The sequence below is a fragment of the Castanea sativa genome, chromosome 1 (assembly GCF_040712315.1).
Source record: "Castanea sativa cultivar Marrone di Chiusa Pesio chromosome 1, ASM4071231v1".
NCBI classification, from domain to species: Eukaryota; Viridiplantae; Streptophyta; class Magnoliopsida; order Fagales; family Fagaceae; genus Castanea; species Castanea sativa.
Genome location: NC_134013.1, coordinates 78,860,068 through 78,871,714, shown reverse-complemented (window position 1 = coordinate 78,871,714; position 11,647 = coordinate 78,860,068). Strand labels below are relative to the sequence as shown.

At 32.0% G+C, this 11,647-nt stretch overlaps 1 protein-coding gene across 2 annotated transcripts; it reads left to right on the top strand.

Annotated features, from left to right (window-relative positions):
• The first annotated feature begins 3,438 nt into the window (after positions 1-3,438).
• Positions 3,439-8,902, top strand: LOC142619976 (putative chloride channel-like protein CLC-g). 2 transcript variants are annotated; one of them, XR_012841624.1, is made up of 8 exons: positions 3,487-3,782; positions 3,878-4,078; positions 4,276-4,453; positions 5,193-5,455; positions 5,797-6,066; positions 6,171-7,302; positions 8,000-8,467; positions 8,631-8,902. XR_012841624.1 is itself a non-coding variant. In XM_075793396.1 (7 exons), exons 1-7 carry the CDS (start codon positions 3,637-3,639, stop codon positions 8,132-8,134), a joined length of 2,325 nt encoding a protein of 774 aa, XP_075649511.1. In that variant the 5' UTR covers positions 3,439-3,636; the 3' UTR covers positions 8,135-8,902. The 2 variants fall into 2 exon arrangements, 1 of the variants encoding a protein (XP_075649511.1); XM_075793396.1 differs by having other exon boundaries at positions 3,439-3,782; positions 8,000-8,902.
• Positions 8,903-11,647: the final 2,745 nt, after the last annotated feature.

Here is an 11,647-nt window from a genome sequence, read left to right as displayed (position 1 = left end):
TAAGTTTTTTTTTAATTTTTAAAATCTGTTATAGAATTAATTTTTTTTATGCACATATAGAATAAAATTATAATCTAAAGTTTCATAAAAAAAATTATGATCTAAAGTATCTAGTAAAGTATAAGTTAGCTTATATTTTCTAAAAAGGTTTGGTTCCACATATATATATATATGTATGTATGTATAATAGGTGAAGCTGAGAGAAACTCAAATTAAAATTTCAAATTAGAGTTCCAATTTTGTGCCATATGTCCTAAATATTTTATTATTAAAGAGTTTTATTTCTTAATTTTAGAATCAAATGTAGGACCACAACATAAAATATTCATCCAATTAAGTTATTAAGTATAAAATCCAAAATGTTTCTTAAAAAAAAAAGTATAAAAACCAAATAGTCTAGAATAAATGAATCATAAAAAAAAAAAGTGATTCACAATAATTAAAAAAAAACATGAAAATTTTACATTTAATACATAATAATACCTTACAATTTTTTTAAAGAGTTAATAAAATAAAATGACTATCAATAGTATTTAAATTATATATATAGGAATTATATTATGCATTTTATTGTATATTTTTAAGTGTATCCATGCATATGCGTGGTATTACAAACTAGTTATATTTAAAGTTTTGAGCTCTAAACATCAATAAAAATATGACATGTATTTTATTATGTGCAATGAACATGACCTACTCAGTTAGTTGGGTTTGGTGAGTCATATGCAATGCATATGACAATAACTAATATCAACTAACTATTTATGATTGAAGTTCAAGGCTCTAAATATGTTTTTTTGAGGAAGAAGGCTCTAAATATGTTTGAAGTCATACTTTTTCATTTTCTAAATATTTTTAAACTTTGTCATTTTTTAAATATTAAAAATGAAAATTTGTATACAAAATTTTAAAAATCCTCCCAAAGAATGGAGCTTAGGTATTTCCTTAAAAAACAGAGTTTAGCTCCAAACATGTTTGGAGCTAGCCAATGGCTTAAACACCACTCAATATTTTTTTTATTGGATGTGAATTTTAACAAATCCATCATTGTATTACATTTTTTTCTCATATTCTTCATGCTTGCAAAATTTTTCAAGAAAAAAAATCAATAACTATGATATCAACAAAAGTTTAAAATTTTTTTGTTTTGTAATATAAGGTTATGCATACAAAAAAAGTTTATAGATCAAATAGTAAATAATATTCAATCATAATGAAATTTGACATACTTGTTAAGAGCATAAAAAACATGCAATCTAGTGGTTAGATTTTCAAAATATATAATTATGTTAATTTTTTTTAGTGGCCATTGGAGCCAAACTTTGTCATTTCTTAAACGTGTTTTTTAAAAAGAAAGATCAAACATTTTCTCATTTTGTGTTCTTCATTCTTGATTACAAACTGGTTCAAATGAGGTTTTATATACTATGTTTTATGATGTACTAAACTTTACCGATTGAGCTAATTAGAATCCATGCATAAATGACCTTATATTTAACTTATTTTTGTTTATTTAATTATGTACATATTTTTAAACTTTATTTTTTTGAGAAATAAAACAAAACTTTATTTTCTAAATGAACTAACTGTGCCCCACATTTGAATGACCTTGTTTTAAACTTTTTTTTTTTATTTAATTATGTAGATCTTTTTAAATTTTATTTTATAAAAAGTGCAATGTTATTTTTAAAACAAAATAGACTAATAAAAACAATCTCATTTAAACACATCTTAAAATTATTATTACATATACATACATGCAAGAAAGTGAGACATGAGAGTTTGATAAATAACAAAAAGAATGTTTTCCATCCATCTGGTTTGGAGAAATTTCCTTTAACACACTACATAACAATTTATAAAACAATTAACATATAATGTATATAACTAGTCAGTAACTAGTGCAACGTATGAAAAAGTAATATTATATATATATATATTTTATCTAAATATTGAATTCAATTGTTATGATAGTTATTAATAGGTATTTATTATGACTATATTTATATATAGAAATATATATTATAATATATACATATTTTTGAGAAACAAATTAATTGCTAAACACACACACACACTTTAATTACTAAAGAAAATATAATATACCAATATTTATATCAAAAATTTAAATATAGAATAAAATTTAAATTAAATTTAAACTTTATATGAGAATTATGACATGTAAAGTTGTGAGGCCTCAAACAATTACATGGCAAAATATTATGTGAAAAATATTAGAACGTGAACAAAAATTTATCTAAATATAGAATTTGATCATCATGATAGTTATTAAAAGATATTTATTATAATTGAAAAATATGATAGTTATTAAAAGATATTTATTATAATTGAAAAAATATCATAGTTGTGAAAAGATATTTATTTTGTCACATAAGTTGTGAGACCTCAAAATTTATGTGAGGAGATATTCACATGTCAAAAAAAAAATTAACTTCTTTGATCTTATCTAGATTATAGATTATAAGTTTTGAATATGTTATATATAAAAAATCAAAGCAGTTTGACTTTTAATCTATCATATAATATTATGGCAGAAATAAGTTTTTAAGAACTTACACTTTTACATGTCATTATTATTATTATTTTTTTGAGAAGTTGTAATATATATTTTGATTGAATTTATAATATATTTCATATCTATACCCTTCATTTGAATCTTAGTACACTATATTTTCTTTAAATAGAAAAATATATAATTTCCTAAACAATCACAAATCACAATTGTAATAAATGTCTAATAATAATGCAAGAATATATGTATATTAAGAACAGCCATTATAATCAAAATTTGTATTTAATCAAAAAATGAAAATTAAATTATGTTAAACTTGCCCGTACAAATACATTGCACAAGTTACCGGTAAAATACGTTACATGACTCGTTACGTTGGTTTGTCTCCGCCCCCCCTCCACCCCCCCCCCAAAAAAAAAATTATTTATATTTTTTGAGAAGAAGGAGATTTTCATTTTTTAGTAACTAGAAAGAGACATTCTCTGTCATTCACAAATCTCGAAACAAGAAGGTAGATTATTTGGAAAGAAGAGCAAATACTACAATTTTTGCATAAATCATGGCCAGATTTCCTTAATCATTCTTGATCTTTTTGGATCTAGCTATTTTGTGGCGTGTGTTATGCGAATATGTAACATTTTTTTTTTTTTTTTTGGCTGAAACATTATGTACGTGCCTACCGAACAGTCAAACAACACACCTACGTTGATTTCACTTCCGGACACCGAAACCAACATTGGTTTTGTTACGCTACAACCTGTTCATCAACCCCAACAGCACTCTATCATTTCCCTTACCAATATTTAATTAATTTAAAAAAAAAAAAGAGGAAGAAAAACCGAAAACGGAAAAGAAAGAAAGAAAGAAAACAGAGAAATAACACTTTGTGACAAACACTACTACTTACAACTACCTTTTTGAGAACAATGAAATTGAACTTAACCATCACTCTTTGACCATCTCTCTCTCTCTCTCTCTCTTAACTCTATAACTCAAACTCAAATTCTCTCTCTCAATCTTTGTGTCTGGATTGATCACTATACAATGCTCTAAACAGAAACTGAAGAAAGAAGCACTTCTAAATTCACCAAAAAAAACCAACCATGGCCACTACCACCATGAACGCCAATGGGGACCAAGACTCCGTCATAGTGCCTTTACTCTCCGTTCAAAGGACCACTCCAAACTCCACCTCTCAAGTCGCCATCGTCGGCTCCAAAGTCTGCCCAATCGAGAGCCTCGACTATGAGTATGTTTCTTCTAACTTCTTCTACCTTCTTCTTCTTTGAAAGAAAAAAAAAACAATGGCAGAAATTGTGAACTTTTTTTTGTGTGTTAAAAAAGGATTTTCGAGAACGAGTTGTTCAAGCAAGACTGGAGAGTGTGTGGCAAAGTGCAGGTTTTCCAGTACATATTTATGAAATGGCTGTTGTGCTTTTTGATCGGTCTGATCGTCAGTCTAATCGGTTTCTGCAACAATCTCGCCGTCGAAAATCTCGCCGGCACGAAATTCGTCGTCACCTCTAACATGATGTTGGAGAGCAGGTCAATTTTATTTATTTATTTTCTTTTGATTCGGTTCTGTTTGGTTTGGTTTGATGGAAACTGTACAAATTTTCCCGAGAAAAAAACTGATAACTTTGATTGATATTGATATAGAATGTTATCGGAAATTGAGTTTATGCTCTGCTGAGTTATTGTTGAAATGTGGAAATTGAAGGGATTGTTGAAATGTGGTGCAGGTATGGGATGGCATTTTTTGTATTTGCAACGTCTAATTTTGTTCTCACTCTGTTTGCGGCTATAATTACTGCTTTTATATCACCCACGGCAGCCGGGTCGGGTATTCCGGAAGTGAAAGCTTACCTGAATGGCGTGGATGCGCCCGGAATTTTTTCTTTGCGGACTTTGGTTGTAAAGGTAGACAATTTATAAGTGTTTTGGATATTATGGCCTACTTATGCTTTACTTTTCCAATTAGAGTGGATACATTGAGTTGCTGATTAGTGTGGAAATTCATACAATTGAGTTCTTATAGCGAAATTCTAGGTTCGTATGGACTCACCATTTTTTCCACTACTCACAGTCGACCACATCAAGTTGTATCCATGTGAACTGTTTCTTTTATTGTTGGGTCTCATCATATATTGTGTTTTGTAATTAATGCAAATGGACTTGGTTGTGCCAACCTTCTTGATCAATTACTCTATGAGATTTAAGAGTGTAAGGTTTCCCTAACCAGTTTTGTTCACTAATATTGTCTACTTGTGTTAGTTCTAATTCTAATATAGTTATAGCATATGAATAAAATATAATAATTAGTAGATTTGTGTCATGCACATATATTTAAAAATTCATAAGATATTAAGAAAAAAAATAATGTTGATTATATCAAAATTCAGGGCAACAATAATTGTATTTTATCATGGGTGAAGACACTATTGCTGATATAGAACGCTTCCATATGCAATGCTGACAGGAATAGAAAAGGAACTGCTGGAATACCAGCTACTAAAATCATAGAAAACCTTGTTAGAATACTATGATTTTTTTGGATATGCAGTAAAATACTATGAAAAAATTTATTTTACAGAATCACATTTAGCCATTGTTCTGGAGAACGGTAAGAATCTCTTATTTGTGTCTCTTTAATGTACAGATAATTGGCAGCATTTCTGCAGTGTCATCATCTCTTCTTGTGGGAAAGGCAGGACCCATGGTCCATACTGGAGCATGCGTTGCATCATTGCTGGGTCAGGGTGGGTCAAGGAAATATAAGTTAACATGCAAATGGCTACGATTTTTCAAGAATGACCGAGACCGACGAGATCTTGTAACATGTGGAGCAGCAGCTGGAATTGCTGCTGCTTTCCGTGCTCCTGTTGGTGGCGTGCTGTTTGCTCTTGAAGAGATGGCAACTTGGTATGCTATGTTAACCTATATAGCTGATCTTGTGTGTTCTCTGTCACAGTAATTTAGTGCATCTTAAATTTTCATGTGATGGTTGGTTCTGGCCCATTACCCATAATTTTATATGAGAGAGCTCAAAATGTAATTGTATGTTATTTGTTTGTGTATAAAAAGAAGGCTATACAGTTAGAATTTTGACAGTATTTAAAAACTTGGAGCCATCATCATAGGCGCCCTTAGTGAGGCCAAAATGTCCATCCTTGTTTGACTTGTATGTATTTGGCAGCTGAATGGATGAAGTAGCCAAAATTAAAGCACTGTTTTTGATATTTATGTTGAATTTGTTTCTGCAGGTGGAGAGGTGCCCTTCTATGGAGAGCTTTCTTTACAACAGCTATAGTTGCAATTGTTCTTCGTGCTTTCATTGATCTTTGTTTAAGCGGCAAATGTGGCCTATTTGGTACTGGGGGGCTGATAATGTTTGATGTCTATTCAGAAAATATTTCATATCATGTTGGGGATTTGCCTCCTGTGCTTGCCCTTGGAGTTATAGGGGGCATATTGGGAAGTTTCTATAATTTTCTTTTAGATAAGGTTCTCCGAGTATACAACCTCATTAATGAGTAAGCTCTCTTTTTAGCTTTGTGATGTTTGCACTCTGTTAGAGTTATGAAAATACTGTGTAGTCATATTTGCTGAAATCATTTTGTTGTTTTGACTTTTCCAGAAAAGGCATTGCTTACAAAATTTTTCTTGCATGCTTGATCTCCATTTTCACATCCTGTCTTCTTTTTGGATTACCATGGCTTGCATCTTGCCGACCTTGTCCAGCTGATGCATCTGAAGCCTGTCCGACAATAGGTCGCTCTGGTAACTACAAGAAGTTCCAATGTCCTCCTGGTTACTACAATGATCTTGCCAGCCTCATTTTTAATACCAATGATGATGCTATCAGAAACCTTTTCAGTAAAGACACCAATGCTGAGTTCCAACACTCCTCAATGCTCATATTCTTTGTTACCTGCTTTTTCTTAAGCATTTTTAGCTATGGGGTTGTTGCTCCTGCTGGTCTTTTTGTACCTGTTATTGTTACCGGTGCATCTTATGGACGTTTTGTTGGAATGTTAGTTGGTCCGCACTCAAATCTTAACCATGGCCTCTACGCTGTGCTGGGTGCTGCTTCCTTGCTTGGTGGGTCTATGAGAATGACAGTTTCTCTATGTGTAATTATCCTTGAATTGACCAATAATCTACTATTGCTACCACTAATAATGCTAGTGCTTTTTGTTTCTAAGACTGTAGCTGATGCCTTCAATGGCAATATCTATGACCTTATTATGAAAGCCAAGGGGTTCCCTTATTTAGAAGGTCATGCTGAGCCCTATATGAGGCAGCTGACAGTGAGTGATATAGTCACAGGCCCACTTCAGCTCTTTCATGGCATTGAGAAGGTCAGTAATATAGTACATGTTCTCAGAACTACAAAGCACAATGGCTTCCCTGTACTTGATGAGCCTCCGCTTTCTGAATCCCCAGTATTATTTGGTATAATCCTACGAGCTCACCTTATTACATTGTTAAAGAAGAAAGCTTTCTTCTTTCCTACCACTGACCGAACAGGCATGGATGCCTTAAAGCAGTTCTCAGCAACCGATTTTGCAAAGAGGGGTTCAGGCAATGGTGACAAGATAGAAGATATAGAATTGAATGAGGAAGAGATGGACATGCTCATAGATTTACATCCTTTTACTAATGCTTCACCTTATACCGTTGTGGAGACAATGTCACTCGCAAAGGCTCGCATACTTTTTCGAGAAGTTGGTTTAAGGCACCTGCTGGTGATACCCAAGATCTCTAGTGTAAGTAATGCTGTCTTTTTATTTATTTATTTATTTATGGAGATTAGGTTATCTGAAGGCACCCGTAGGTTATAAATTATAGTGGAGTTGATACATAAATTCATAGAGCTGTAACACAGTTTCATGATTTTTCTGCATACTTGGTCCTGATGAACTGGCTATGTGTTCTATTAATCGATGAATTTTATTTATGTCATATATTCAACAATTCGCTAATCATTTTTCTCTTACCTTCTAAATTCTGGATAGTTTCCATCTTCCTCCACTGATTGAACTTCTATGAAATTTCAGGAACATCCAGGTTTTTTTGCCTATTTTATCTTTCTAAATATCATTTATTTCTGATGCTAAATATTCACTGGTCTCATTACTTTGCATTTCATTTAATGGGCCTTATTATTTGCTAAAGTGGGTAGAGATTGGGTCCAGTGTCCGGTTGCACTGGACCTGTCTTGATAGTGACACGTGCCCATTTTTGGCCATGTGTCATCATCCCTACGGGTCCAGTGCACTGGACCCAAGCCAAGTCCTGCTACAGCTGGTTTTGGCTGATTTGTTGTGATGACTAGGTCATCTGTGCAGCTATTGCTTATATGGTCCTGAGGACATTTCTTCATTATTGTTCCTATTAAATATTCTTTCTACTATAGTATTTTGCTTACTATCTTCATCTAAATGCAATGCTGCTCAATTGCAGAGATCTCCTGTGGTGGGTATATTGACAAGGCATGATTTCATGCCAGAACACATATTGAGTTTGCACCCTCTGCTGGTAAAGAGCAGGTGGAAAAGATTAAGATTTCGGTTTCCGCCTATGAGTAAATTCTTTTAGGATATCTCAGCAAGCGTCAAAAGTCACTCACGAGAATAAGTTTGTGAATAGTCTTATTGGAGCTGCTCAAGGTTACAAATTCATCAGAAGACCGGCTTTTTCCTTCCTTTGTCAATATTGTTGCTAAATTTAGAGCTGAAGAGGGCCAGATAAGCACGAATCATGTTTCATGAACCAATTGTGATAATTCTTGCTCCAGTTTTGCAGTACATTGAATAAATTATGAATGCCTTTTACTTGAAAAATTGTTCTTCCTGAGCATGGGGCAGTTGGAGTTAATGGGGGCATTGTTCAAGTGGCTTGCTCTCATCTGGATGACAAATTGCGATACAGGTGAATCTAATTTAAGGTCAATTTTGTTGATCAAATTCACTGGTAGATGAAGAATTCAATAAGTTAAGTAGTTTAGAAAATTTCTGGGAAGTGCACTGGGGGATTTGACGATTTTGTCATTCTTCTTTGACTCTCAGCATATCATCATTATTTTTCTATGCAGTGAAGCAGAAGTTTGGGGGTTCCATTCAAGGCCATTATAGGGGTTTTGGTAGTGGATGCTGTAGAAATCTTCAGACTGCTACCTGGTACGGGATTACAATTATAGGGCATTATTATAGTGGGCATTATATGTTGTAGTACCCAAACATTTTGAGTATTTTGACATCTTGCAGCCTATTTATTTATTTTTATAGTTTTCTCATAAACTGTTTCAGGAATGAAGTTAAAATTATTAGTAACAGCTTATTGGAGTATTGGAGTTCTGTTCTGTCAGCCACTGTATTTTTAAAAAATTGGATCACAAGCAAAGACAAATCAATGCTAATAATTTACCACTTGTCGTCTTCATGTCTTTCTTTTCGTAGCAATTTCAGTCATTTTGGTAGCTTTGAAAAGATCTCTAATTAGTAACATGGTCATCCTGGCTTGATGTAATTTACAATTTGTTGGATACCATAATGGGGATGGTTGTGTATATTATAATTTTGCCTCTTGAAACTTTCATATGAAAACCTGTGAATGAGAATTTTCCTGTGCCCAACATAAACGAACTTATTCCAGTGTTAAAAATTTTTCCCAAGAAACTTGTATCTAGCATTGAAAAATGTAACGTTTACAACATTTTCATAACAAATCTTAAGTTGTTGTTACTGATGGGCAAAAAAATAATTTTAGTAATGAATTTAAATTAGAACCTATAACAACTTACCACTTAAAATTTGTTGTGAAAATATTATTGATGGTTGCACTTTTGGTCTAACATTTGAATGCATAATTTGGAGTTTGGAGTGATTTATATTTCCAATCAATGAACTAATTTTAGGCTTACTTTAATTTACATCTAGCCCAAATAATTTAGGCCGAACTATATCGTTGGTCCTTGCTCAGCACTTTTGATCCCATTGATCTCTATAGTTTAAATTTTTTGTGCTATTGGTCCCTTCATTAACTATCATTAGTTTCATTAGCTATGCGTCTAGGTCTAATAGAATAATGATGTTGCATTTTTTTAATGAGGTGGCAAATGCTAGGGATGGCACATTAGTTTTTAAAAAACTAAATTGCCAAATCAAATTTATATATTAGCCTTATCACACGCTCTTCATGTGAACGACAATACTTTTTTTTTTTTTGAGTGGTTTTATTTTTTTAATAGGAACTTGGCATAGTTTTATATATATAGAACATGGGGTAGATTTTTATTTTATTTATTTTTTATAGGAACATGGGGTAGTTTTGGTTGTGTACATGGGCAGTGGGAAGTTTATAGACATGGGACAGGTTTTTTGTTTTTAATTTTTGTTGATTCAATTTTTATGTTTTAAGATAAGGATAAGTTAATTAAATTAGTTGTATTTTTGGAAATTAAAAAAGAGAATAACTAATTTTCTGAATCATTTTAATATATATTTTTAATATATAGAGATTAATTTATTTTAATTTAAAAACAAAACAGAAAAAAAAGTTCAAAGATTAAAATAAAATAAAAAGCCATCTTCAAAAATTCCCAATCTCATTGTTCATTTCCAGATTTCCTCCTCATTGTGGTATCAATCTTGAACTGCACACAGATTAGAGGGTGTTTAGATTGATGAAAACTGAGTTATATAACTCAATTTTCATCACCCAAAACTCAAAAAGTGTGGGACCCACTTAAACTCATCTTGTATGGACAAATTTTTGAGTTAAGTTTCCATGACTCAAAAATCTGAGTTTGAGTCATGAAAAACTGAAAACACAATTAAGGTATTTTCAAGTTATGTGAGATTTGGGTTTTAATGGCACTCTAGTAAATACTTAGCCTTGATGGGCCTGCGACAGTTTTTTTGTTCTTTTCAGATCCGCACAACAGCTCTCTCTTCTTCAACAAAACGACAATAATAAGCCATGATCTTAGAACCAAAATCAATTTCGGGGCAGCATCCATGCTGGTTCTTATTCGAATATTATGCCTATGAGTAGCACTTGTTAATGAGAAAGCAAAAATGGATGGTACACTTTATAATCTTGAATAATTATCAACATCTATACTTGATTTTCTTGGTTTTCTTCCCTTTGACATCCTTATGCCTTTAGGTGCCTATACCGTCTAAATTGTTTGAGAGTGAAGATTAACGTCGGCGGTGTGAAAGAAAATCTAGAATGGACGATGAGATTAAGGATTTTATTCTTTTTCTTTTTAATTATATTTGCTATATAGTTTTTAATAACTAATGTGGCATTTGCAATGTCATTAAAAAAATGTTATATCATTGTTCCGATAAACACATAGACAATGAAATTAACAAAAGTTAATAGAAGCTCATTTTTTACATCTAGAGGTCAACCTACCAAGTAAACTTCTTGGTATATTTTTTGTCAAATTTTTCATTCTCATCTCCAAAAAGTTAAAAATTAAAAAATCAGCAAAAATATTTTGAGACCTAAAGGACGGAGAAATGTGGTGCTGTTTTGTTTCAAATGTCATGCTGGGGCGAAGAACCTTGATACCCAATTAATAAATACAATATTTTAAAACAAAATGTTAACCTAAGATGAAACGAAAATCTTGTAAAAGCTTTTTTTTTTTTTTCCCAAAGAACTTTAATCATAGAGCAATTAAAGAATAAAAAGAAAGAACTTTTGCATGTAAAACTGTGTATTTCGTATTCAAGTGGAGCATAGAAAGAAAGAACGGGAGATTAAAAAACAATTCAATTCAGTATTGCATTTTCATAGGGGCAAGGATTTGCTGCAAACTAAGTTGCAGCAACTCCTACAAAATGCACATGTGTCAAGTGACCATTTGGTGAAAAATTCAATTTTGACAAGGAAGTTTTCATTTAAACGTAAGTCTGGACAGGTGTCTATATGAGGCATTGACATGTGCATTTTTACAAGAAAATCTTTGCAATTTGCTCTTTCATAGGAAGCATTCTTCATCAACAATGCAACAAAACTATGGTTAAAAGTCTCAACAAGAAGCTGCATGAAAGTATTTCAAAGTTGTGTTGTGCCGCGGCTGCTTTACCTAGAAAG

Coding starts and splice junctions, on each gene's coding strand:
- LOC142619976 (XM_075793396.1), top strand. CDS start 3,637: ATGGCCACTACCACCATGAACGCCAATGGGGACCAAGACTCCGTCATA. Junction 5,456..5,796: donor CTTGAAGAGATGGCAACTTG/GTATGCTATGTT, acceptor TTGTTTCTGCAG/GTGGAGAGGTGCCCTTCTAT. Junction 7,303..7,999: donor TGATACCCAAGATCTCTAGT/GTAAGTAATGCT, acceptor GCTCAATTGCAG/AGATCTCCTGTGGTGGGTAT.